Source organism: Lepidochelys kempii, chromosome 1 (assembly GCF_965140265.1).
Source record: "Lepidochelys kempii isolate rLepKem1 chromosome 1, rLepKem1.hap2, whole genome shotgun sequence".
Taxonomy (NCBI): domain Eukaryota; kingdom Metazoa; phylum Chordata; order Testudines; family Cheloniidae; genus Lepidochelys; species Lepidochelys kempii.
This window is the reverse complement of record NC_133256.1, coordinates 225466121-225488650: the sequence shown is the minus strand read 5'-3', so window position 1 is coordinate 225488650 and position 22530 is coordinate 225466121. Positions and strand designations below refer to the sequence as shown.

General features: G+C 45.4%; 1 protein-coding gene and 1 pseudogene across 1 annotated transcript in view; both read left to right on the top strand.

The window, feature by feature from the left end:
- FBLN1 (fibulin 1) overlaps positions 1-9489 on the top strand; it is a 101885-nt gene extending 92396 nt beyond the window's left edge. Inside the window, exon 17 of the mRNA XM_073329642.1 lies at positions 8382-9489. Within this exon, the coding sequence (XP_073185743.1) occupies positions 8382-8521 (140 nt within the window). The 3' untranslated portion in view covers positions 8522-9489. The remainder of the gene's footprint in view (positions 1-8381) is intronic.
- A 10371-nt stretch (positions 9490-19860) lies between these two features.
- LOC140905684 (U6 spliceosomal RNA) lies at positions 19861-19959 on the top strand (annotated as a pseudogene).
- The last annotated feature ends 2571 nt before the right edge of the window (positions 19960-22530 follow it).

Here is a 22530-nt window from a genome sequence, read left to right as displayed (position 1 = left end):
TGCATAATACAAAAATACAAGCAGAAACCAGACATGGAGGTGAACTGCCTGAGGGTCCTACATATTTCAAAGGGGAAAAATGTAATTATATCTTAGAGATATAGACAAGCCAAGAAATACCTGCAGCATCTGATTATAATAATAGAAATATTGATGAAAGGATTAACAATATTAACACTACTGTCTTATTTATCTAATGTTCTCTCTTAAGTAACACCTCAGTCATTTAGATTTCAAAATCAGTACTAATTTCTCTAAGGATTTTTATGAATTTGCTATTTTTATTATTAATTATTATTATTATAATAGAACTCACTTGAAAATGAAAATTACATATTATTCTTTAAGATGTCCTTTGTATGCATGCCGCTTTACAAGACAAATTCCCTTCCCCCAAAGAGTTTATAATCTAGACTGAATCAAGGTTTCAAAAAAAGGGGGAGGAGAAGAGAGACCCATGAAAGCAAAGTCCTTGAGCAATTAAAAATCTTGTTAATTCCATATGGGAGGGAGGTGTATGTGTGTGTTTTAGTTTTGACATGAGCTAAGCTCTCAACTAAAGGATTAAGCTATGAGATAGGTGCGCAGAATGGATTGTTAGTGGTGGAAGGCCAGATGAAAAGTGAGAATTTAGAAGGGACTTGATGAAAGAGTGCAAGGTTGCTTGGCATCATGTAAGAAGGAGACTGTTCTAGACATAGGAAATGGCATGAAAAGTAACATGGAGTTGCCAGAAAGAGATTAAGGGTTCCGACAGGCAGACTCAGGTTGTAGAGTCGAATGATTGAATGAGGGTGTATTAGGAGAGCAGGAGCAAGGATCCAAGATGCAGGCATGGGTAACAGTGTGCCAAGCCTTGAAAGTGAGATGAGGCTATGAATTTGATCATGGAAAAATCAGGAAGGCAGGGTGTGTGTGTTTGTGTGGAGGAACAAAGGAAGATAACTTTGCGGTGTATTGAATGAACTGACAGGGGTGCTGGAACAATTTGTGTAGTGCGGGTGCTGAGAGCCACTGAACCAAACTGTAAACCCTGTATATAATGGAAACCACTGCAAGCCAGGGGGTGCAGGAGCACCCCTAGTTCCAGCATCTATGTGAACTGGATTGGGGAGAGATGAAAGACCAGGAGGTTGAAGAAAAGTTACTGACGTTAGAGACAATGAGATCATGGACCAGACTTTTAACGGTGGGGTCAGGTAGGAAGAGGTGGATTTTGCAGGTGATAAAGAAGAAGTGACAAGATTTGGTGGGAATCCAGTTGGGAGGGAAAGTGGACAGAGAGAAATGACTCCAAACTGAGTAATAGCAAATAGCAAACTCAGGGAGCTCTGTGATTAAGGTCTGAAGTGGTATAGAGAAAGTTTCTTTAGGACAGGTGAGACAACACCACTATTATGCTTGTTATTAATCTACATTCTTGAAGGTGGGGGAAAGGTTCCAGAGAAGAGGTAGGCAGTGATACAAGATGGCAAAGGATAAGGAAACTATGCAGTTGGGGAGATGGGGAGGGTTTTGAATCAAAGAGACCGCTCAGGGTGTTCAAAACAGAGAAGATGAGAGATAAAGATTAGGGCTGTCAAGTGATTAAAAAAATTAATCACGATTAATCACACTATTAAAAAAATTAATTGTGATCAATCACAGATTAATTGCACTGTTAAACAATAATAGGATGCCATTTATTTAAATAGTTTTGGATGTCTTCTACATTTTCAAATATATTTATTTCACTTACAACACAGAATACAAAGTGTACAGTGCTCATTTATATTTATTTTTTATTACAAATATTTGCACTGTAAAAAACTAAAGAAATAGTATTTTTCAATTCACCTAATACAAGTACTGTAGTGCAGTCTCTTTATCATGAAAGTTGAACTTGCAAATGTAGAATTATGTACAAAAAAACTTCATTCAAAAATAAAACTAAGTCCACTCAGTCCTACTTCTGGTTCAGCAAATCGCTCAAACAAACAAGTTTGTTTACATTTATAGGAGATAATGCTGCCTGCTTCTTGTTTATAATATCACCTGAAAGTGAGAACAGGCATTCACATGACACTGTTGTAGCCGGTGTTGCAAGATATTTATGTGCCAGATGCACTAAAGATTCATGTGTCTCTTCATGCTTCAACCACATGCATCCTTGCTGATAATGGGTTCTACCTGATAACTATCTAAAACAGTGCGGATCGACGCATGTTCATTTTAATCATCTGAGTCAGCCAGATGCCACCAGCAGAAGGTTGATTTTCTTTTTTGGTGGTTTAGGTTCTGTAGTTTCCGCATTGGAGTGTTGCTCTTAAGACTTCTGAAAGCATGCTCTACACCTCGTCCCTCTCAGTTTTTGGAAGCCACTTCAGATTCTTAAACCTTGGGTCGAGTGCTGTAGCTATCTTTAGAAATCTCACATTGGTACCTTCTTTGCATTTTGTCAAATCTGCAGAGAAAGTGTTCTTAAAACAAACAACAGGTGCTGGGTCATTATCCGAGACTGCTATAACATGAAATATATGGCAAAATGTGGGTAAACAGAGTAGTACACGTACAGTTCTCCCCCCAAGGAGTTTAGTCACAAATTTAATTAATTACTTTTTTTAACGAGCATCATCAGCATGGAAGCATGTCCTCTGGAATGATGGCCAAAGCATGAAGGGGCATATGAATGTTTAGCATATCTGGCACGTAAAGACCTTGCAATGCCGGCTACAAAAGTGCCATGCGAATGCCTGTTCACAATGTCACCAGAAAGTGAGAACAAGAAGTGGGCACCATTATCTACTGTAAATGTAAACAAACTTGTTTGTATCAGTGATTGGCTGAACAAGAAGTAGGACTGAGTGGACTTCTAGGCTCTAAAGTTTTACATTGTTTTGTTTTTGAGTGTAATTAGGTAACAAAAAAAATCCTACATGTGTAAGTTGCACTTTCACGATAAAGAGATTTCACAACAGTACTTGTATGAGGTGAACTGAAAAATACTATTTCTTTTGTTTGCTGTTTTTACAGTGCAAATATTTGTAATAAAAAATAACAATATAAAGTGAGCATTGTCTGCTTTGTATACTGTGTTGTAATTGAAATCATTATATTTGAAAATGTAGGAAAACATCCAAAAAATTTCAATTGGTATTCTATTGTTTAACAGTGCGATTAAAACTATGATTAATCTCAATTAATTTTTTTAGTCGCGATTCATTTTTTTTAGTTAATCACGTGAGTTAATTGCTTTTAATTGAAAGCCCTAATAAAGATGAATAGATTTTTATAGACTCTAAGGCAAGAAAGAATCATTATGGTCATCTACTCTGACCTACTCCATAAGACAGGCCAGCATAATATTTCACCTAGTTATTCCTGCATCAGGTTCGTAGTTTGAGAAGACACCAAAAGTGGTGAGAAACCCTTGCCTACATTTAGTACACATGGTTATTTGGGACCCAAATATGCATACTGTCTTTGTTTAAAAAGCAAAAGACACAGTAGGTGTGCAACCTGGAGCCTGTTTATGACCCACCTTTTAGTATTGCTTTGATTTCTGATGTAGGCACTGTCATATTGTACGTGCAACATTTGAGTACATCTGCAGCCGCTAGTAGCAAATATCTCCAATAGCCAGAAATGGGACACTTGATGGGGAGGGCTCTAAGTTACTTCAGAGAATTCTTTCCCAGGTGTGTGTGAGTTTTGCCCACATGCTCAGGGTCTAATTGATTGCCATATTTGGGGTCAGGAAGGAATTTCCCCCCCAGGTCAGATTAGCAGTATACAACCAAGGAAAATCAGCAGTGACTGTAATATTTGAATGTAATAAACGGTGACTGTAATATTTGAATGTGTGTGCCCCAATTCCACATGTGGGCGCTAGGATGGCCAATTTTGGTTGGACATATTATTGTCAAATGACAATCTTTAATTAAAAATTGATTGTTAATTCCTGGGAACTCCAGGACAATCCTGGATGGCAACCCGTGGGGTTCAACCTTACAAGGGTGAGAAAGGTGATACTCAGAGCTATGTAAATTGACTTGCACTCGAGTTAATACAACCTAAGGTTGTATTGAGCTAGCTGTTTAACTCTGATTTACATGGCATGCTTCTGTATTTCGGTGAGGGGGCTGTAGATCATCCATTGCAATCACCAGAGCTACTCCATTACTGGTGTAAGTGAGATAAGAAAGTGGCTGCTTTATTCCTGCAATTCTTGACTCTTGTGTATGTTCAAAATTGTAACCTTCCTGTTACTGTAAAGTATGTTTTTGTACTTAATATTAATATTCAACTAAAAATGCTGGAAGGAGCCAGACCACAAAGCTGAACCTTACCTTTGGTCTGCCAAAATGCATCGTGAAACAACATGTTTGTGCAAATGCTGCCGTGCCTGATAAATCTGCTTCGTGTAAAAGCAGTCGTAAGTACTACATGTGGCATTTTAGATGAAAGCTTTTGAAACAGTGATTGATACTAATAACCAAACTTGTGTATTAAATATACTGGGCCTGATTCTCAAGCGCTTTGCCCCTTGTGTAGGCACCTGCCCCTGTGCAAAGTGGGTGTAAAGCACCACAGTCATTGTGAAGGCAAGGAGAGAATTCTCATGGGGTAGCACTTTGCACACATAAATGACTGAAGAAAATGCAAGGCCTTGGAGGATCAGACCCTTCTTAAAAACTGATGACAAATTATGGCACATGATCTAAAATAATGTCTCAAAACCGCTTCCAGGACAACTGTAGCAGATTTACCGGAATCTGGATAACTGAATAGCCTTTGTCCTATAAGGCCCCATTACAAGCTTTTCAGCAGCTCTGGTGTATGGTTTTCTGTGCTTGTAAGAGGAAAAGGATCAATTGTTCCATGTATCACTTGTTATCAAAAGGAAGAAACAGAAACTCTTGATGAGCAAATGTTACTGATTATTGTACACTAGGCGGTCCTACTGCATGTGTTTGTCCACCAGATCATTTTACAGTTAATTTCTTTCACATATCATAAAACCCTAATGTGGCACAGCAGGGAAGCTTCTCCAGAAATCGGACTTAGAGAGGGTTCAGCTTCATCTATACTACCTGTAAGGAAGCCTGGCCAAGCAGCTCCTACATATTTGATGGAGGAGGAGTTTTGTGTTCCGCTGGCTTTTTAATTTTATTTCTGTTTTGCAATTTATTGCAGGGGCACTCCTTTTTTATTTTGTATACAAATCTAAATAGATAAAAAAATCTGTTTTTTAAAACAAAGAACTATTGAAAGAATATAGGATACACCACATTCCACATATTTTACCACAGCGAGTCTTAACAAAAACATCACACTTCAATTTTCTGTACAAAACTTTCATTTGAGCAGTATTTACTCCCAGGCCCATGATTAGTCTTGATTTTAAAGCAGCAGCAAAGTAACGATAGAGGAACTGTCAAATTGTACACGGTGCCTTTGTTCTTTCCCTCTATCAGCTGCTTCTAAAAGCAAACTTAAATTTCACCTGTCTTTTACTAAGCACTTATTTGAATGAATCAGAAGAGACAATAAAGATGAAATGTAATGGCATTTGGCTACAATCACTGCCCTGCACTTTAAATGGGTTGCAGGGTTGGGAGGGGATTGGCTGGCTGGCTGGAAGAAGAGGGCAATGCTTTCTGGCTTGGAGGAAGAGGAGGGGGATAGAGTCAGTCAGTCAGCAGTCAGTGTGGTGGATGACTCACCACTTAGGAATGAGGGGCCTGGGTCTGGCCCCTCCCCTCATTCACTCGGAACAGGCTGGGCAGCACCCACCCTTCCTCCCTATTAAGGTCACAAATAAGCTGGGTGATTAGCTATATCTGCTGTGGGCATTATGCTAGCTGCCCCGCTATGGGGGGCTGGGAAGGAATTTTTCCCTTACCACCATATTGGCCAGGTGCAGTGGGGGGTTTTTTGCCTTCCTCGCAGCAGGTTCAGGTGGGCTCTGTTCAGGCATAGCATGACGGGTGGTAGGCCATATATCGGAACTCTTTATTTAAGTGTATAATGGATGTTCAGTGCAGATACTCCATACGTTAAGGCAAAAAAGAACGGATAAATGGTTTGGAAAAGGAATTAAGGAGACGTGCTTGGTAATTGAGCAAGCTGGGGGCAGTTGGGGCCTCCTCTGATTGGTACAGCAGGGAGCCAACCCCCCATCATTCTAGTCCACCTTAAGCCCTCCTACGAGGGGGAGAGGGTGGTCGGTAAGGTCCTGGCAAGGGAATTGCTGGAGGGACCTAGATGAAAGGGGGGGGAGCTCGTGGAAGCCCCCTCCCTTGGCATTGGCTGGAATTAGAGGTGCCTGGCAGTGGATCTGCTGGAGGGACATGAACAGAAAGGGGAGGGGGGGGAGAAGGGGTTGAAAAAAAGCCCTCACCACCACCCCCCCAAGTGAATTGTGGGGGTTTTCACCTGCACTGCACATTTTATCCGCTGGGTTAATCCCAGACATCCAATAATAAAGTTGCGGCCTGATTAAACCCATATCTAATGTCTCCTGTCCTTTCAGCATAGCCAGACACTAGCCATAATGCTCAGAAGTTCTGTACTGTAGCATCAACCATCTTAGACACAATTGCATGACTACATAAATTGTGGTGTGCAATCTGACTTTGAGTGAATAGATTGAGAGGTGAGACTAAAAATATTAAAGGATTACTCAGTAGGAACACTAGCCCTTACCCTCTGAACATTACTAAAGAACAAGAAAGAAATTAAGTGGATTAAATATTAGATGCTATTGATTGGATTCCATAGTGCAAATTCACATCAGTGAGGTGGAAGATGATTTCCACAATAACGTCATGTAATATTATTAAAACACTTCCTACCATACAGGAAGGGGAATTCCAGAGAGATTGTTTTTTTCCCCCCTACACAGCCCTTGCTACCACAAGTCAATTTTACAAGGTGCAGGATACTGGCCAAGAAAGCTTTAAAAAAAAAAAATGTAGGGGGAAAAGGATGCTTTAAAAGAAGTGTATTCATTAAATATGGCAAGCAAAATGAATGTGGTGAAAAGTTTGCTATTTTACTACATGCTGAAGATATTAGTCAGTATTTAAACAGAACAGAGCTGTAATGTCATCACTGCACTAGAAAAAAGGTGCTGACAGCCTACATAAGCAAACGTTTATCTCCACCATCAGATCTTAAGCCAATGTGTTCTTAGGGAACTGCTCTAAGAATTCTTTTGGAATTCCATAAGGACGGTGTGCTATATGCTTTGAAACATAACCCCTAAGGAGGAATAAGACTAAAATAATCCCCTCCAACTATCTTTCCTACCAAATCAAATGCCACAGTAACACATCAGCTGTCAGAATCAAGTATTTGAAAAGGGGATTCTATACCAAATTCCTGCTGTCTGTCAGTTAGCTTTGGATTTATATATCTTTGACCACTTTAAACTTCCAAGTACTAATAATAGAGTAGCTGTACGATATGTTTAATATGGAGAATAACATAGTTCATGGAAGCAAATCTTGTGTAATTTTGATTTAGGGCAAAGCTCCCACTGACTTTAATGGTGCAGGATCAGGGCCTTAGCCCCCAGTTCCTGCACCTATTCTGTTTGGCTGCAGAGGTCTGCCCATGCAGAACAAATTGCAAGATTAGGCCTTAAAAAGTATAACTGATTGCTCCACTATCATTTTATTTGTTCATCATATGTCCCACTGCAGATGAAGCAATGTGAAAGTGATGTATTTAAAATGTGATCAGCTGTAACAACAGAGATTAGTTTTTAAAATTAAACAACATGTTTCAAACAACACTAGGCCAGATTCGGATAGTCACGTTCCTTACTCACCTTGCATACTTACCTCCTTCCAGCTGTCATCCTACTGCTTTCAGTGGGATTGTTTATAATAATTTGGCCCACTATAATATGAAAATTGGTGGTGATTGATGTGTATATGAGAAGTGCTTATTAACAATTAGCGTTCCTTGTAATCTCTCCTGTCTGAAATAGAGTGGAAAGTTCATTCTTGGTGTTCTATGTAGCCATCTCTTTGTACATTCTCTAGTATAATCTGCATCTTGCTTTACTTAAATCAATGTTTTATGTTCTATTTTTAGAAAAATAGTTTGCATAGATTGGGCAAAAGGTGGAAGAAAATATTGGTAACTGCAGAGTATTCAGCGTTTCTTCCATTATCAGTGTTTTAGTAATGGTACTGAAAACAGGAGCTGGGGAAAATATGAAAGGGGAATAATCATTGCCTTGTTGTATGTTTGCAAACCAGACTGACATTCTGTAAATGTAATAGTTAATCAAAAGTATTCACAACCCCATATAGTCTACAGTTAATCAGAAACCATTTCATTTCACTGCATTAAACTTCATTGCTTATTTTTGTTTTTTCCCCCCACAGGTGTAGTTCGTCAGGTGAAGCCCATTGTTGGACCTTTCCATGCCATTCTGAAACTGGAGATGAACTATGTGATTAAAGGGATTGTCTCTCATCGTAATATTGTCAACGTGCACATCTTTGTGTCTGAATATTGGTTTTAGTAGAGCTTTAAAATCTGAAACAAGCAAGCCACTGCAGACTAAATCCTTACCACAAACTATTATGTTATATGCCTGTTTGTAAAACCCAATAGTTTGTGTTTAATATTTGGAATATAGTTTAATTAAGACAAGTACCAAGTTATGTTGACTAGATGTAGGATGGAGCGAAATAAATGAACCTGATCTAATGGTGTTTATAAATAAGTATGGTATAAAAGTGCTCATCTGCTTAGTGAATTTAATTTTTTTTGTAAATGTTCAGGCAAATCTTAACTATTGCTCCTTTACCTGATAGCCAGCACTATAAAGGACATGGGAGAAATGGACTAGCCCTAGACCATTGTAATGAATGTGGTACCACTGGAGGAAAGTCCAAAAAGTAATGAGTCATTTTGCCTCAAATTTTTGGGTGCCCAATTTGAAATATCTGAAAAGGCCTGATTTTCAAAAAATGCCAAAATATCCACCCTCTGAAAATCAGGCCCCTTTAAATTAATTCAAGATGCGCATCCAAAATCAATTGTCATTTTTAAAATCTTGGCCTAAAGATTTAAAAAAAGCTGTTTGGCCACAGTTACAAGAGGAGTTGCAAAAGGAAGTAAAGCTAGCAAGAGGAACAAGTCTTTGCACATATCAGATAAAACACTCATGTTTTGTACCTCTTATTTGATTATAAAATGAAGCATGTGTTGGATCCAACTTAACCAAATACCTCTAATTTGAAATAATCTATTGCAAGAATTACAGCATATTGCCTACACTCCAAACCAACATATACTCACCAGTACATTGGAATTCTAGATAAACACCTCCAGAAAGTAAAGCACAGTACAATATATATTTTTTAAACTTTGTAAAGAAACTAGTATGTTAAGCTATAGACTTTTCTGAGCACCAGACCAAAACATATGCAATAATATAATGAAACTCTCTTAAATAAATTAATGTTGAATGTATGTTCTGGGCATCCAAGTAATGAAAATAATGTATCTTTTTATTACAAAAGTGAAAATAAACAGCTCCATGTTTGTTTTGGTCTGTAATTGAGAATCCTGAAGAAAAAAAGAGTTAGTGGGAAAATACCCGTGTTTCTTCTTTTTCCTGCTTATCTGAGAAACACACACACACACAACCCTGCCAGTTCACCCACCCATTATTAGACAAACACTTGCCTTTTAACTAGCATATAGGTTCTTTATCCAAACCCCACTGAAGTCGATGGGAGGCCAGTCTACCTCAGGCACAAACTGGGAGTTTATAACAAAAACATTCTCACATATAAGTTTTGACTAAAGAATATTTGATTGATTATATTAAATTACACCTTACTTACTGAACACTCCCTGGATTACTGTACATAATTTGGCTTTCAGGATGCCATCATGAAACAGTGATAATCTAAAACATATCCAGTGTTCTCAAAGGCTCCCTGGACAATACTCAGTGTCTCCTTAAATAGTTTCCATATTTAGATAGAAAGATGTTGGGGTAGCAAGTGGATTCAGAGCAGGTGCCTTTCATCATTCAACCAATGGAAGGAGATTTTTGGATAACCCCAAATCACAAGAAACACCTTGTCTTCAGGGATTATTAGCCATTTTAAATTGTTCTTTAAAAAAAGAAAACAAAACAAAAAAAAACCCACTTTATTATATTGAATTAATAGTGCCTGAGAAAATGGAGATGAGAGAGATCCATTGAGTCATCTAATTCTCCTCCTAGCCAATGCAGGAAAAATAAATAGCATCAGTATCAAAAACCAGGAAAACTGGTTCCATCTGATTATCTAGATTGTAGTTTGTGATTGCTCATTTCCTGTATAGTTAGTTGCATCAGAAAGAACTTCAGTACAGTAAAATATAACTTTTAGGCTCAAACTAATGAACAAACTCATTTACAACCTCCTTTACTCTTATTCCTCCACCTCCACTCCTATCCAGTCCACTTTTTTGGATAAAATACTGAAAATGGGGATGGCAAAAGACATCACTACTATTTCCTGGAAAACTATTTTCTTATAGTGTATCCAAATAATCTGAAATTGTAACCAGCTTTTTGAATAGCCTGGAAGTCATGAGATAGTACTTATCCAGCAGTGATTTTATGTTTCACATCTAATGAAGATAGTGATTGCTCAGTGCCATAGTCACCATGACATTCCTTAATTTATAGTAGTCCCGTAGAGTAAATCAGAACATTTAATGACAACAGGAAAGGATAGATATTCATCTAATCCAAGCGTGTCGCATTCAACTTTACAAGCATTACAAATAGCATGAAGTCAGATAAAAATTTGTAGTATGTATGTGTGAATGACACTAATTAGAGCTAGCCCAATGGGAAAATATATTCATGAGTTTGTCCACAGAATCCACTGCAATTTGGTTCAAAATGTTTTTGAACCCTTTGGTTCATTTTTCTTCCCAGACACTGTTTCTGATTGCATGGATGTCAGCACAGGCACTTTTATTCACATAAATACTGGTATTCATATACAAATGAGCAAGTTTCTTCTGACAACAAGAGTATGCACTACCATTATTATTCTGTTTATTAAAAATTGTCATCCACTCAGAACAGAATCAATAACAGATGATTTAGGAGATAAGTCACATAGTAAATAATGAATAGTCATAAGGCTCAAAAGCAAGTAATACATAGACCCAGGCTCTCTAAAGAGGCACAGTTGTATTCAGCAAAAGGCTTGTGGTGGTAAGTTTTAAGTGGGTAAAGGTTGACTCTCTAATTATAGGGATGGCAAATGCTAGCCTTGTCCCCAGTATGAGAGAGATCTTTCGGTTGTTCTGTCTTTCACAGACTGTCCACTGCCCCTTGAGGCAGTGATTCTTGTCTGCCAGCACTGGTACATAGGTAGATCCTAGCTATGCTCACTGGGCTACAGGAGCTGCTACCAGGGTATTGCTGTACATTTAAGCTCTGATTAGGGACTGTCCGCACCATTGGAGAAATGCAGAGTGGCTCGAGGACACCAAGAATTGGGCCCAAGGTCTGTACTTTGTTCAAAGTGTTTGGTGGATGATAATGAATAAAAAACAACTAGGGAAAATCTTCGTCAGTTTGTAGATACTTTGGCTTTTTTTAAAAAAAAAAAATCCTCCCACTTAAAAAACAAATGAACCCAAAAAACTTCCTGAGGGGATTTATAATTTATTAGCAGACAGAGAAGGGAAAATTGCATAGTGCATGCAATCTTAGTAGACCTATTAAAGAGCTCCAGACAATATCTAAAAGAAACACAAACAAATTTCCTAATAGTGTTCACAACAGTATATTCCATATAGAATAGTCGGATATGTTTGTGCCATGATGACAAAAGTTATTTCATGATTTGCAGAGAAATACTCTGGGGTATTGCACGATAGTTTTAATACTTCATGTCATGAAAAACCATGCATATTGATGATTGTAGACAATTCATTGGTATCTAAATCTAAAAAGTAGCACAAACCCACATGTCTATGACTGGTGGATTTAGCATTTGATTCCTTAAATTAGTAGACATATGTAATACACACTGTGACAAAAGTTCCTCCTCTGCCTTGGTGAGTCCTGTGCTTATTGGCGGATTTTCTCACCTCAGAGGTTCACGGCAGCCCTCAGTTTGGCCACTTTCATGGCTCAAATCTGCCGTTCACTCAGTTAGCCTCATCACTGGCCAGCTTGGGGAAAGGAAGAACAACAACCCACAGTCCAGTTCAACTCCTCCGGGATCAAGTAGGGAGTTGGGGGGGATGGAGAAATGGGGGGAACCCAGGCCCACCCACGAGTCTGGGTTCCAGCCCAGGGCCCAGTGGATTGCAGCTCTCTACAGTGGCTCCTGTAACAGCTGCGTGCCAGCTACAACTCCCTGGGCTACTTCCCCATGGCCTCCTCCCAACACCTTCTTTATTCTCACCACAGGACCTTCCTCCTGATATCTAATAATGCTTGTGCTTCTCAGTCTTCCAGTAGTACGCCTTCTCACTCTCAGCTTCCTGCACCTCTTGCTCCCAGCTCCTCGCATGCACACCACAAACTGAACTGAGCTCCTTTTTAAATCCAGGTGCTCTGATTAGCCTGCCTTAATTGATTCTAGCAGCTTCTTGATTGTCTTCAGGTGTTCTAATCAGCCTGTCCGCCTTAACTGTTTCCAGAAAGTTCCTGGTTGTTCTGAAACCTTCCCTGTTACCTTACCCAGGGAAAAGGGACCTACTTAGCCTGCTCTCCTGCTCCTGCCCTCTGGCCTGGGCTTTCCTTGCTTTTTGCCCCTGCTTTCAGCTTCCCCCCCGACCGGGCCAGACGCTCTCCTCCCTTTATTTTCTTTTTGTTGTTTTTTTTTTCTTTCTCTGCTGTTGCTAGAGTGCTGGCCGACTGCCGGCCGGCTGTTAGCCCCCCCGCCGCCTGCCCTCGGACGCTGCTGCCGGTCCAGCTGAACCCCCCCCCCGTGAGGGGGGGGCCTGCTGACCCGCTCCCCGGAGCGGGGGAGTGGAAGGACCCAGCCCTCGGACCCAGCCGCTTGCTGTTTGTCTGCGGACCCGTCTCCAGTCGAGAGGACTCTTATCACTTACTCTGGCATTTCTGGAATGCAAAAAATAAAACCCAAAACAGACAGAGAAAAAGCCATCCACCAGAGGAACACCGCCCGGGGAATCTACAAATCGCCATGGAGGGGGCCTAAGACTGAGTAACTTTTGAACTGTGCTCTCGTGTGGGGGGAGGCCTTGACTGTGTCTTAACTGTGTTTGTAGGGACACAGGGGGTGTGGCATAGAGCTTCTCCCCGATCCATCTGTGTCCTCCCAACCCCCACACTACCATCTTCACCCCCCCCACGCTCCACCATCTTTGCTGGCTGTCCAACATCTGCCTCTGGACTCAGCTGCTCGCCCTGATTCCACCGCGTGGGCCAGAAGCACCAGCCAACCAAACAGGACTCTCTGGACAAGCGTACGGTGGTTCATGTACCCCCCCCCCGAATTGTCCACCCCACAGCTTGTCCCTTTCTACCTGACCCCAACTCCTGTTAATCACCTGCCGCTGGGGCATCGGCAATGGAGGGCACCAGGGTGACCTCTGCCACTACCATGCCCATCGGCTCCCCAGGCTCCAGGGGAGCCCCCCTGGCCGGCGGGAAAGGCCAGGGCAAGAAGAAGGGGAAGGGCCCCGCTAAAACCACCAGGCCCTCCATGGCAGGGGCCACCCCCACCGCTGCAGCCCCGCCACCGACCATGGCGTCCTCCCCCACTGCCTCCTCCACCAGCAATGCGGATGTCCCTCCCTCAGCCCTCAGGATGTATGCCTGGGTGGCGGCAGCCCCCCCACCTGCCGCCATGTCATCTCTCCCGCCCACCGCCTCCGCCACCATCAATAGCGGCTGGGGCCCCTTTCCCATCATGACAAGGAAGCACGGTGTCCGATGCCTCCTGGTGCCCACCTCGCCCCCCGTGGAGACCTACGTGCGGGAGTTGGCGAGGGTGGTGGGGCCCTCGGCCATTGTGGCGGCCTCCAAAATGTACACGAAGGTCGTTTTCTTCTTAGCATCGGAGGCTGCCGCCCAGGAAGCGGTGGAGAGGGGCCTGGCGGTGGGAGGGGTGTTTGTTTCCCTAGAGCCGCTAGAGGACCTGGGCGTCCGCCTGGTCCTGACCTCTGTCCCTCCTTTTCTCCCAGTGCTGCCCTGGTACCCGCCCTTTCCACCCTGGGGAAACCTGTTTCTGTTATCAGCCCTCTCCCATTGGGCTGCAAGGACCCCACCCTCTGTCACATTTTTTCCTTCCGCCAGCAAGTGCAACTTTTACTGCCATCGGGGGTAGTGTGGGGGGAGGCCTTGACTGTGTCTTAACTGTGTTTGTAGGGACACAGGGGGTGTGGCATGGAGCTTCTCCCCGATCCATCTGTGTCCTCGTGAACCCGGAGGCAACCGTCGTGGCGGATGCCGGCGGGGAGAACCCCGGGGTGGAGGAAAGTGTCCTCTCCTCCATGTTCGAGGAGATCAAGGCCTTAGATCTGACCCTGGTCACCCAAGGGGAGGACGACCTTTTGCCAGCAAATCTCTATCTTGGCAACCTCACTCCACCCCTCTTTTCCCCATGCTCCCTCCCCTTAACTGCTGCTTCCGCTCCACCTCCGAGGAGCCTCTGGACTCCTCCACCGACCTGGCCGCTGATGGCACCCCGCTGACGACCACCGAGCCTGTTCAGGTGACAGCCGGCGCCACGCGGCCAGGAAACGAGTTGCCAGGGGCACCCCCCATTGGTGCAGAGCAATCGACTTCCATCCTGGGCAGTGGCCCTACAGAAGATAATCCACCTCCTGATGCTGTAGCCACTAAATCCACCATAGAGCCCGTGCCCGGTATCACTGAGAGCTCCCTCCCCACCCCCTTAACCCTTGAGCCTGATCAGGAGGCGCCACCATCCAGCCACTTGCCTCCCGAAACCCAGAACCTCGCCTCTGCCCCTGCCCCTATCCCTATCCAATTTGCCTCCTGCAATGTCATTGCCGCCCCCGGCGCTGTCTCCTTCCCTTTCCCAACTGATGACCCCCAGGGAGCGGCCTTTGTGTTCTCCTGCCCCAACCTATGAGGAGCTGCTATTTTCCCTCCACTGCCCCTTATCGCTCCAGAGCTTGAGGCGAGCCTAGAAGCTCCAGCCCATCAGACACCCTGTTGGGGATCTGCACCCTGCTTGTCCGTTTTAGTGGACCACAGGGCTGCACCAAGGGCCCAGCCGGGGAACAACCAGGAAACCGTAACCCCACCCCACCATGAGCTGTGAGGAGAGCTGTGGAAGTTTTTAGAGGATGTCCGTGGCTCCCGCAACAAGGTACAACTTGCTCTCCAGCGATGAGGGGACTTTTCTCAAATCTCCGGGCCACAAGGGCCCTCGTGGGGGAAGGTAAAGGGACGGGGAAGCAGGATGCCGCGGCCTACTGGCGGGTCCGCGTCTTCCGTAAACAATTACTCACCAACGGGATGGGGCACGGACTGCTGCATGGCCCGCTGGGAGATGCAAGCGTCCCTGCCAGTGAGGACCCCCCCCCCGACCCTCCCCATGACACCTCTCACCATTGCAATGTTGAACACTCGGGGTTGTAGGATGGCTCTCCGCAGGTCCCAGGTGCTCTCCTTCCTTCAGGAGGGAGGATACTCTGGTTTTCCTGCAGGAGACCCATATGGACCCGACCGCCAAAGACAGTTGACGGCTGGAGTGGGGGGACAGGGTCTACTTTAGCCATGCCACGGTTCGACAGGCTGGAGTGGTGACCCTGTTCTCCCCCGACCTGCAGCCCGAGGTGCTAGGGGTCGCCGAGGCCGTGCCAGGTCGCCTGCTGCATCTCCGGGTCCGTATGGAGGGGCTCGTGGTTAACCTCATTAACGTCTATGCCCCGACATCGGGCCCGGAGCGGCTGCAATTCTACCAGCGGGTGTCCGCCTTCCTTGGCACCTTAGATTCTCACGAGTGCCTAGTCCTGGGAGGGGACTTTAATACCACCCTCGAGAAACAGGAGCGCTCGGGGACTGAGCAGAGCCTGGTCGCCGCGGACACCCTCCGGGAGATAGTCGAACATCACTCCCTAGTGGACGTCTGGCGTGACCACCACCCGGATGACACTTCCACGTTCACCTTTGTCCGGGTGGAAGCCCACTGGTCGAGCCACTCCAGGTTGGACCACATTTATTTATCACGCTTCCATCTCTCATGAGCCCACTCCTCCAAACTTCGGCTGGCCCCATTTTCTGACCATCATCTAACCACCGTGACAGCCTCCCTCTGTGCAGAGAGCCCAGGGCCGGCCTACTGGCATTTTAACAACAGCCTGTTGGAGGATGAGGGCTTCGTGATGTCCTTCCGGGAATTCTGGCTGGCCTGGTGAGGGAGGTGGCGTGCCTTTCCCTCGACACGGCGATGGTGGGACCTGGGGAAGGTGCGCACCAGGCTTTTCTGCCGCGACTACACCCGGGACACCAGCTGACGGAGAAATGCGGCAATAGAGCAGTTGGAACGGGAGGTCTTAGAGCTGGAGAGGCGTCTGGCCGCCAGCCCCGAGGACCCGCTCCTCTGTGGAGCGTGCCGGGAGAAGCGGGAGGAGCTCCGGACCCTCGAGGACCACCGGTCCCGGGGCGCCTTTGTTCGATCCCGCATCCGCCTTCTCGGGAGATGGATTGCGGCTCCCGCTTCTTCTATGCCCTGGAGAAAATGAGGGGGGCCAAGAAACACGTCACCTGCCTCCTGGCAGAAGACGGCATCCCCCTCACAGAACCGGTGGAGATGTGCGGGAGGGCCTGAGCCTTCTACACAAGTCTTTTCTCCCCGGATCCGACCAAACCTAGCGCTTGCAGAGTGCTCTGGGAGGAGCTCCCTATGGTCAGTGCGAGCAACCGAGACCGGCTAGAGTTGCCTCTCACTCTGGCCAAGTTCTCGGAAGCTCTCCGTCGTATGCCCACTAATAAGTCTCCAGGCATGGACGGGCTGACCGTGGAGTTCTACCGTGTGTTTTGGGACGTCCTTGGCCCAGACCTAGTCATCATCTGGGCTGAGTCTCTGCAGAGCGGGGTCCTCCCTCTTTTGTGCAGGCAAGCTGTGCTCGCCTTACTGCCAAAGAAGGGGGACCTCTGCGATTTACGAAATTGGCGTCCCGTCTCGCTCCTCAGCATGGACTACAAAATCGTAGCGAAAGCAATCTCGCTGCGGCTAGGGTCTGTGCTGGCGGACGTGAGCCACCCAGACCAGACCTACACCGTCCTGGACCGCAGTATCTTTGATAACCTATTTCTGGTTCGGGACCTTTTGGAACTCAGGTGTAGAGACGGTCTGTCGTTCGCCCTCCTGTCCCTAGATCAGGAGAAGGCATTCGATAGGGTGGACCATGGGTACCTCCTGAACACTATGCGAGCGTTTGGCTTCAGACCCCAGTTTGTGGGGTGCTGTACACTTCCGCAGAGTGTCTGGTTAAGCTTAACTGGACCCTGACCGAACTGGTCAGCTTCGGGCAAGGAGTACAGCAGGGGTGTCCCCTCTCGGGCCAGCTGTGCGCTCTGGCGATCAAGTCCTTCCTCTGCCTCCTCTGTAGGAGGTTGACAGGATTGGTGCTGTGGGAGCTGGAGCTGCAGCTGGTCCTGTCGGCGTACGCCAATGACGTGCTCCTCGTGGTCCAGGACTCGGGTGACTTGGCGCGGGTGGAGGCTTGCCAGGCCACCTATTGGGCAGCCTCCTCCGCCCGGGTCAACTGGGTCAAGAGCTCTGGCTTGGCGGTAGGAGACTGGTGGCAGGCGAGCTCCCTCCCACCTGCGCTTTAGACCATCTGGTGGAGCGCGGGTCCACTGCTCTACCTCGGCATTTACCTTTCTGCCACGCATCCCTCTCCGCCAGAGAATTAGGAAAATGTAGAGGGTGGGGTGATAGAGCGGCTCCCGAAAAGGACAGGACTACTCAGATGTCTCTCCCTTCATGGGAGAGTGCTGGTGCTTAATCAACTAGTCCTGTCCAAACTCTGGTACTGGCTCAACACCCTGGTCCCGGCCCCGGGTTTCCTGACCAACCTCCGGACATCGATTCTGGGGTTCTTTTGGTCAGGAATGCACTGGGCCCCTGTCTGCACACTCAGGTCTGTGTCTTCCGCCTCCAGGCCCTACAGAGGCTCCTTTATGGTGCAGGCAGTTCGGCGTGGAGCATACTGGCACACGCCATCCTGCGCTGCATCCGAGGGCTCCGATATGACCGGCAGCTCTTCTATCTCTGTCCGGGAGGTCTTCCGCGAGACCTCTCCGGGCTGCCGGTCTTCTACCAGGACCTCCTCCAGACTTGGAAACGGTTTTTAACGACCAGGTCTGTGGCAGCCACCGAGGGGGCAGATCTCCTCGTGGAGCCCCTGCTACTCAACCCCCAGCTCCGTGTGCAGGTGGCGGAGTCCCGCTCGGTGCGCCAGAGCTTGATCCTGGCAGAAGTCATGAGAGTCGGAGACCTCCTGGACTACGACCAGGGAGACTGGCTGGATCCCCTGACGCTCGCTCGGCGCATGGGGCTCTCCAGACCTCGTACCCCCGCGGTGCGTACTTCAGGAGGTGAAGGCCGCTTTGCCACCCGCTGCTTGAGCTTACCTTGATCGGGTTCTGCTCAAGGGCACGCCCTGCCCACCCTCTACCCCAGGCCCGCCGGACCTTTTAATTGGACCCCTGCCCCATAGACCCAATCGACCCCCTCACCCCTTTACGGCAAGCTGGCTGCATAAACTGCAGCCGGTATGCTTGCAAACCACACCAAGGAAACATCCATACACGCTCGTGCTCCACACCCTTCACACCCTCACCCTAGTGTCCCGCCCCGACACAAAGTGGCGAGACCTTCTGCCACCTTTGGAGGGGGAGCAGCCCCGGTGGGCCAGCCTATATTCCACCTTGGTTCCGAGGCCTGTCGGGAACATCAGTTGGCGGCTCCTTCACGGAGCTGTAAGCACGGGCACGTACTTGGTGCGGTTCAACCCCATCCCAGATACCTGTCCCTTTTGCGGTGTGAGGGAAACCCTGGCGCACATATATCTGGAGTGCGCCAGGCTGCAGCCCCTGTTCCGGCTCCTCACAAATCTTCTATTACGTTTTTGGTTGCTTTTTTCCCCTCACCTTTTTATTTATGCACTCCCCATCTGTGGCCTCACAAAGTCGCGGGATCTCCTAGTTAATCTCCTCCTGGCCCTGGCTAAAATGGCCATCTATAAAACCAGAGAGAGGAGGTTGGCCGATGGAGTTTCCTGTGACTGTGGGGCCATTTTCCGATCCTCGGTCCGTTCACGTATCCGGGCGGAGTTCCTCTGGGAGGCGTCCACCGACTCCCTTGATGCTTTTGAAGAGTGGTGGGTGCTGTCCGAGGCTCTCTGCTCAGTGTCCCCGTCCAGCTCCCTTTGTTTTGACCCTTTGATTGTGGGAGAGAGTAAGGGACCCAGCCCCAGCCATTGCTGCTGCGGACACCACCACCTTAGAGGGGTCCTTTCACACATGGGTGCACGTGACCCCACCCGGATTGTCCACCCCACAGCCTGCCCCTTTTGTTGGGTGCTTTCAGAGGAGGGAATTGTTGGTGACACTCGGGCGTGGCGCCAGGTAACTCGAGGGGGTGGCAAACCTTGAGAGTCGATGAAACCCCCTCCCTCTGGGCCACCAGGTAAGTCAGAAGGGTGGAAGACCATGAGAGTCGAGGAAGCCCCCCGCTCTGGGCCCAGGCAAGCTTGAACACTTCCCTCCCCTGAAGCTAATGAGAAAATAATTGTGATTGGTTGCTGTGTTACACATTGCATATGCTGTTGTTTTGTTTTGTAAGTGTGTTATGCAAATAAAAAATTACTCGCCTATTAAAAAAAATATACATATACTAAAATTGGAATGATACAGAGAAGATTAGCATGGCCCCTGCGCAAGGATGGCAAATCTGTGAAGCGTTCCATATCACTCTCCTGTAGCCGTCTGGCCCGACCCTGTCACAACACATAAGAAGACAGTGCCCAAGCGACAGTGCATTTGAAAAGGCCCATATGGGCCATTTATTCCAATAAATGCCTAGAATATATTGGGCTTGTAAATAAATGTAGTCTTGCTTCAGGTGTTTCTGTACTAATGTGTGTGTCTACAGTTCACTGTGGGTGCAAAAGATGCACATGCAAATTTGGTTTATGCAAAAATGGGGGTGCAAATTGGACTGACAAAAAGGGAGCTTGGGCTTTTGAAAACATTGGTCAATGTGAAGACTTGAACACTTCCCTCTTCAAATTTCAGTAGCTTGGAATTAGTTTTTCCACAGATGGCTTTGATTGTGGCTCTGATCTATGACTTTTCTCTGTTCCATAGTGTAGTTAAAGTATCTATGTTATATAGAAAATTAGATCCATATTTTATGTCTTTGCCTCCAATAACTTAATTATTATTTCTCTTCTGTGTAAAAAAGTGTGGGCAAAACCTTTTCTTTGCAAGTCTCAGGCATGCAGGGGGGAGGGAGGAGAGCAGAGCCAACAACATAGTAGGTTCAGCAACCATCTTTTGCAGCAAAGGGCATGATGACTGAGAGTAGATTGGTGGGAGGGTGCCTGTTTACTGCTGCCTGAAAAAAGGATCAGCATGCACACGCTTTAGTATGTGCTTCTGGATACATAATAGGCGCAGAGGGGGCTGGGCCTGAGTATAACCCCAGTTTATCAGAGCTTGCTCCCCTTCAAGCTGTGATCTCTTGGCTGGGGCACTTGCTACCTACTGAGCATTAGGATACTTGAGGGAGAATGAGCACTGAGTTCTCATTCCGAGTCATCACATCCATTTCTAGCTCTCCCACTAACACACCTATGTGAGCCTGAGGAAAAATATTGAATTTTCGTTACCTTATCCATAAAATGGGGATAATACTTAATAACTAGAGCTGGTCAAAACTTTTCTGCTAGAATGCTGGTTTCTCTAAATTGATACATTCTATTTTAATGTTCATGTAATATTGTTTTAAAAAATAGAAACGCTGCATTTTAATAAGGATGAAACATTCTGTGCGGACCTTAGCAAAACAGAATGTGTTTGCTTTTTCACTTCGGAATGACTTTTTGAACTTTATTTCATTTTTATATTCTATTATAAATGATAATAAAACATAAAGAGTAAAAATTGGAAAAAAAGGTTCAGTTTTATTGAAATGAAATGTTTTGATTGACCCAAAATAAATTTTTTTGAAAATTTTATTTCATAGAATATTTCAAAATTTGATATTGCATTCTGATTTGGAACAAATTTTGAAATGGACATTCTGGTTCCTCCACAGCTCTATTAATTACCTACCTGACCACTACCACCAATCAGAATTTTTCAGACACAAAGCTGTTTTGGTTGAAAACTATTCTCTTTTCCTAAGGACTTGTCTACATGATGCTTTAGTCCACACCAGAGGAGTGCAAAATTTAGTCCGCACTGGCATGCTGTGCACTAACTTGCCCACACAGACTCTGCTGGCATTCACCAAAAGTTACTTAGTGTGGATTAATGAAGTCCTGTTTCAGACTGTACTACATTAACATGGACTAGCGAACTTTTGGTGAGCACCAGCAGGGGCCATATGGGGCAGTTAGTGCACGACACACTACTGTGGACAAAATTTGCACTCTTCTGGTGTGGACTAAAGCGCCATGTAGACAAGCCCTAAAACAAAGTTTTTCACACAAAAAATGTCAACTTTGTTGAAAAATTTTTGTGTTCATGGAAAATGTGGTTTTTTATCACAATTTTTGAAGGTATTATTAAAATAGTCATTGAAAATTTTGCTGACTGAAAACCATTTTTGTGGCAAATTAAAAATGTTGATAACCATTTTCAAAATAGAAAAGGAGTACTTGTGGCACCTTAGAGACTAACAAATTTATTTGAGCATAAGCTTTCGTGAGCTACAGCTCTGAAACCTGTCATTTTCAAAATAGTTTCCATTTAAAAATATGCAAAAATGGGTCAATTTAAATGGTAAAAACAACCTTAAACTTTTGAAAGTTTTTCCAAAACTAATTTTTGTTTGTTTTATATTATTACCCTATTCACAGGGGCATTCAGATGATTATTTAATTAATTACTATCTAGTTATCTAAGGGTTTACCTTGCCATTCATCACTGTAGTATTTAAATGTTTCTCTGTCAAATCAAGAGCGATAGCAAAGACCCTACTGGATTTAATGGTGTCTCTGGCACTTCTCCCTTTTGTAGGTCAAAATGGTGCTTGGGGTAGGGTGGTTCTTTTTTGGGGCGGGGAGAGGACTTGTTAGGACATAGGGGGTGTCAACATTGAGAGTTTCAGAGTAACAGCCGTGTTAGTCTGTATTCGCAAAAAGAAAAGGAGTACTTGTGGCACCTTAGAGACTAACCAATTTATTAGAGCATAAGCTTTCGTGAGCTACAGCTCACTTCCTCAGATGCATATCGTGGAAACTGCAGCAGGCTTTATATATACACAGAGAATATGAAACAATACCTACTCCCACCCCACTGTCCTGCTGGTAATAGCT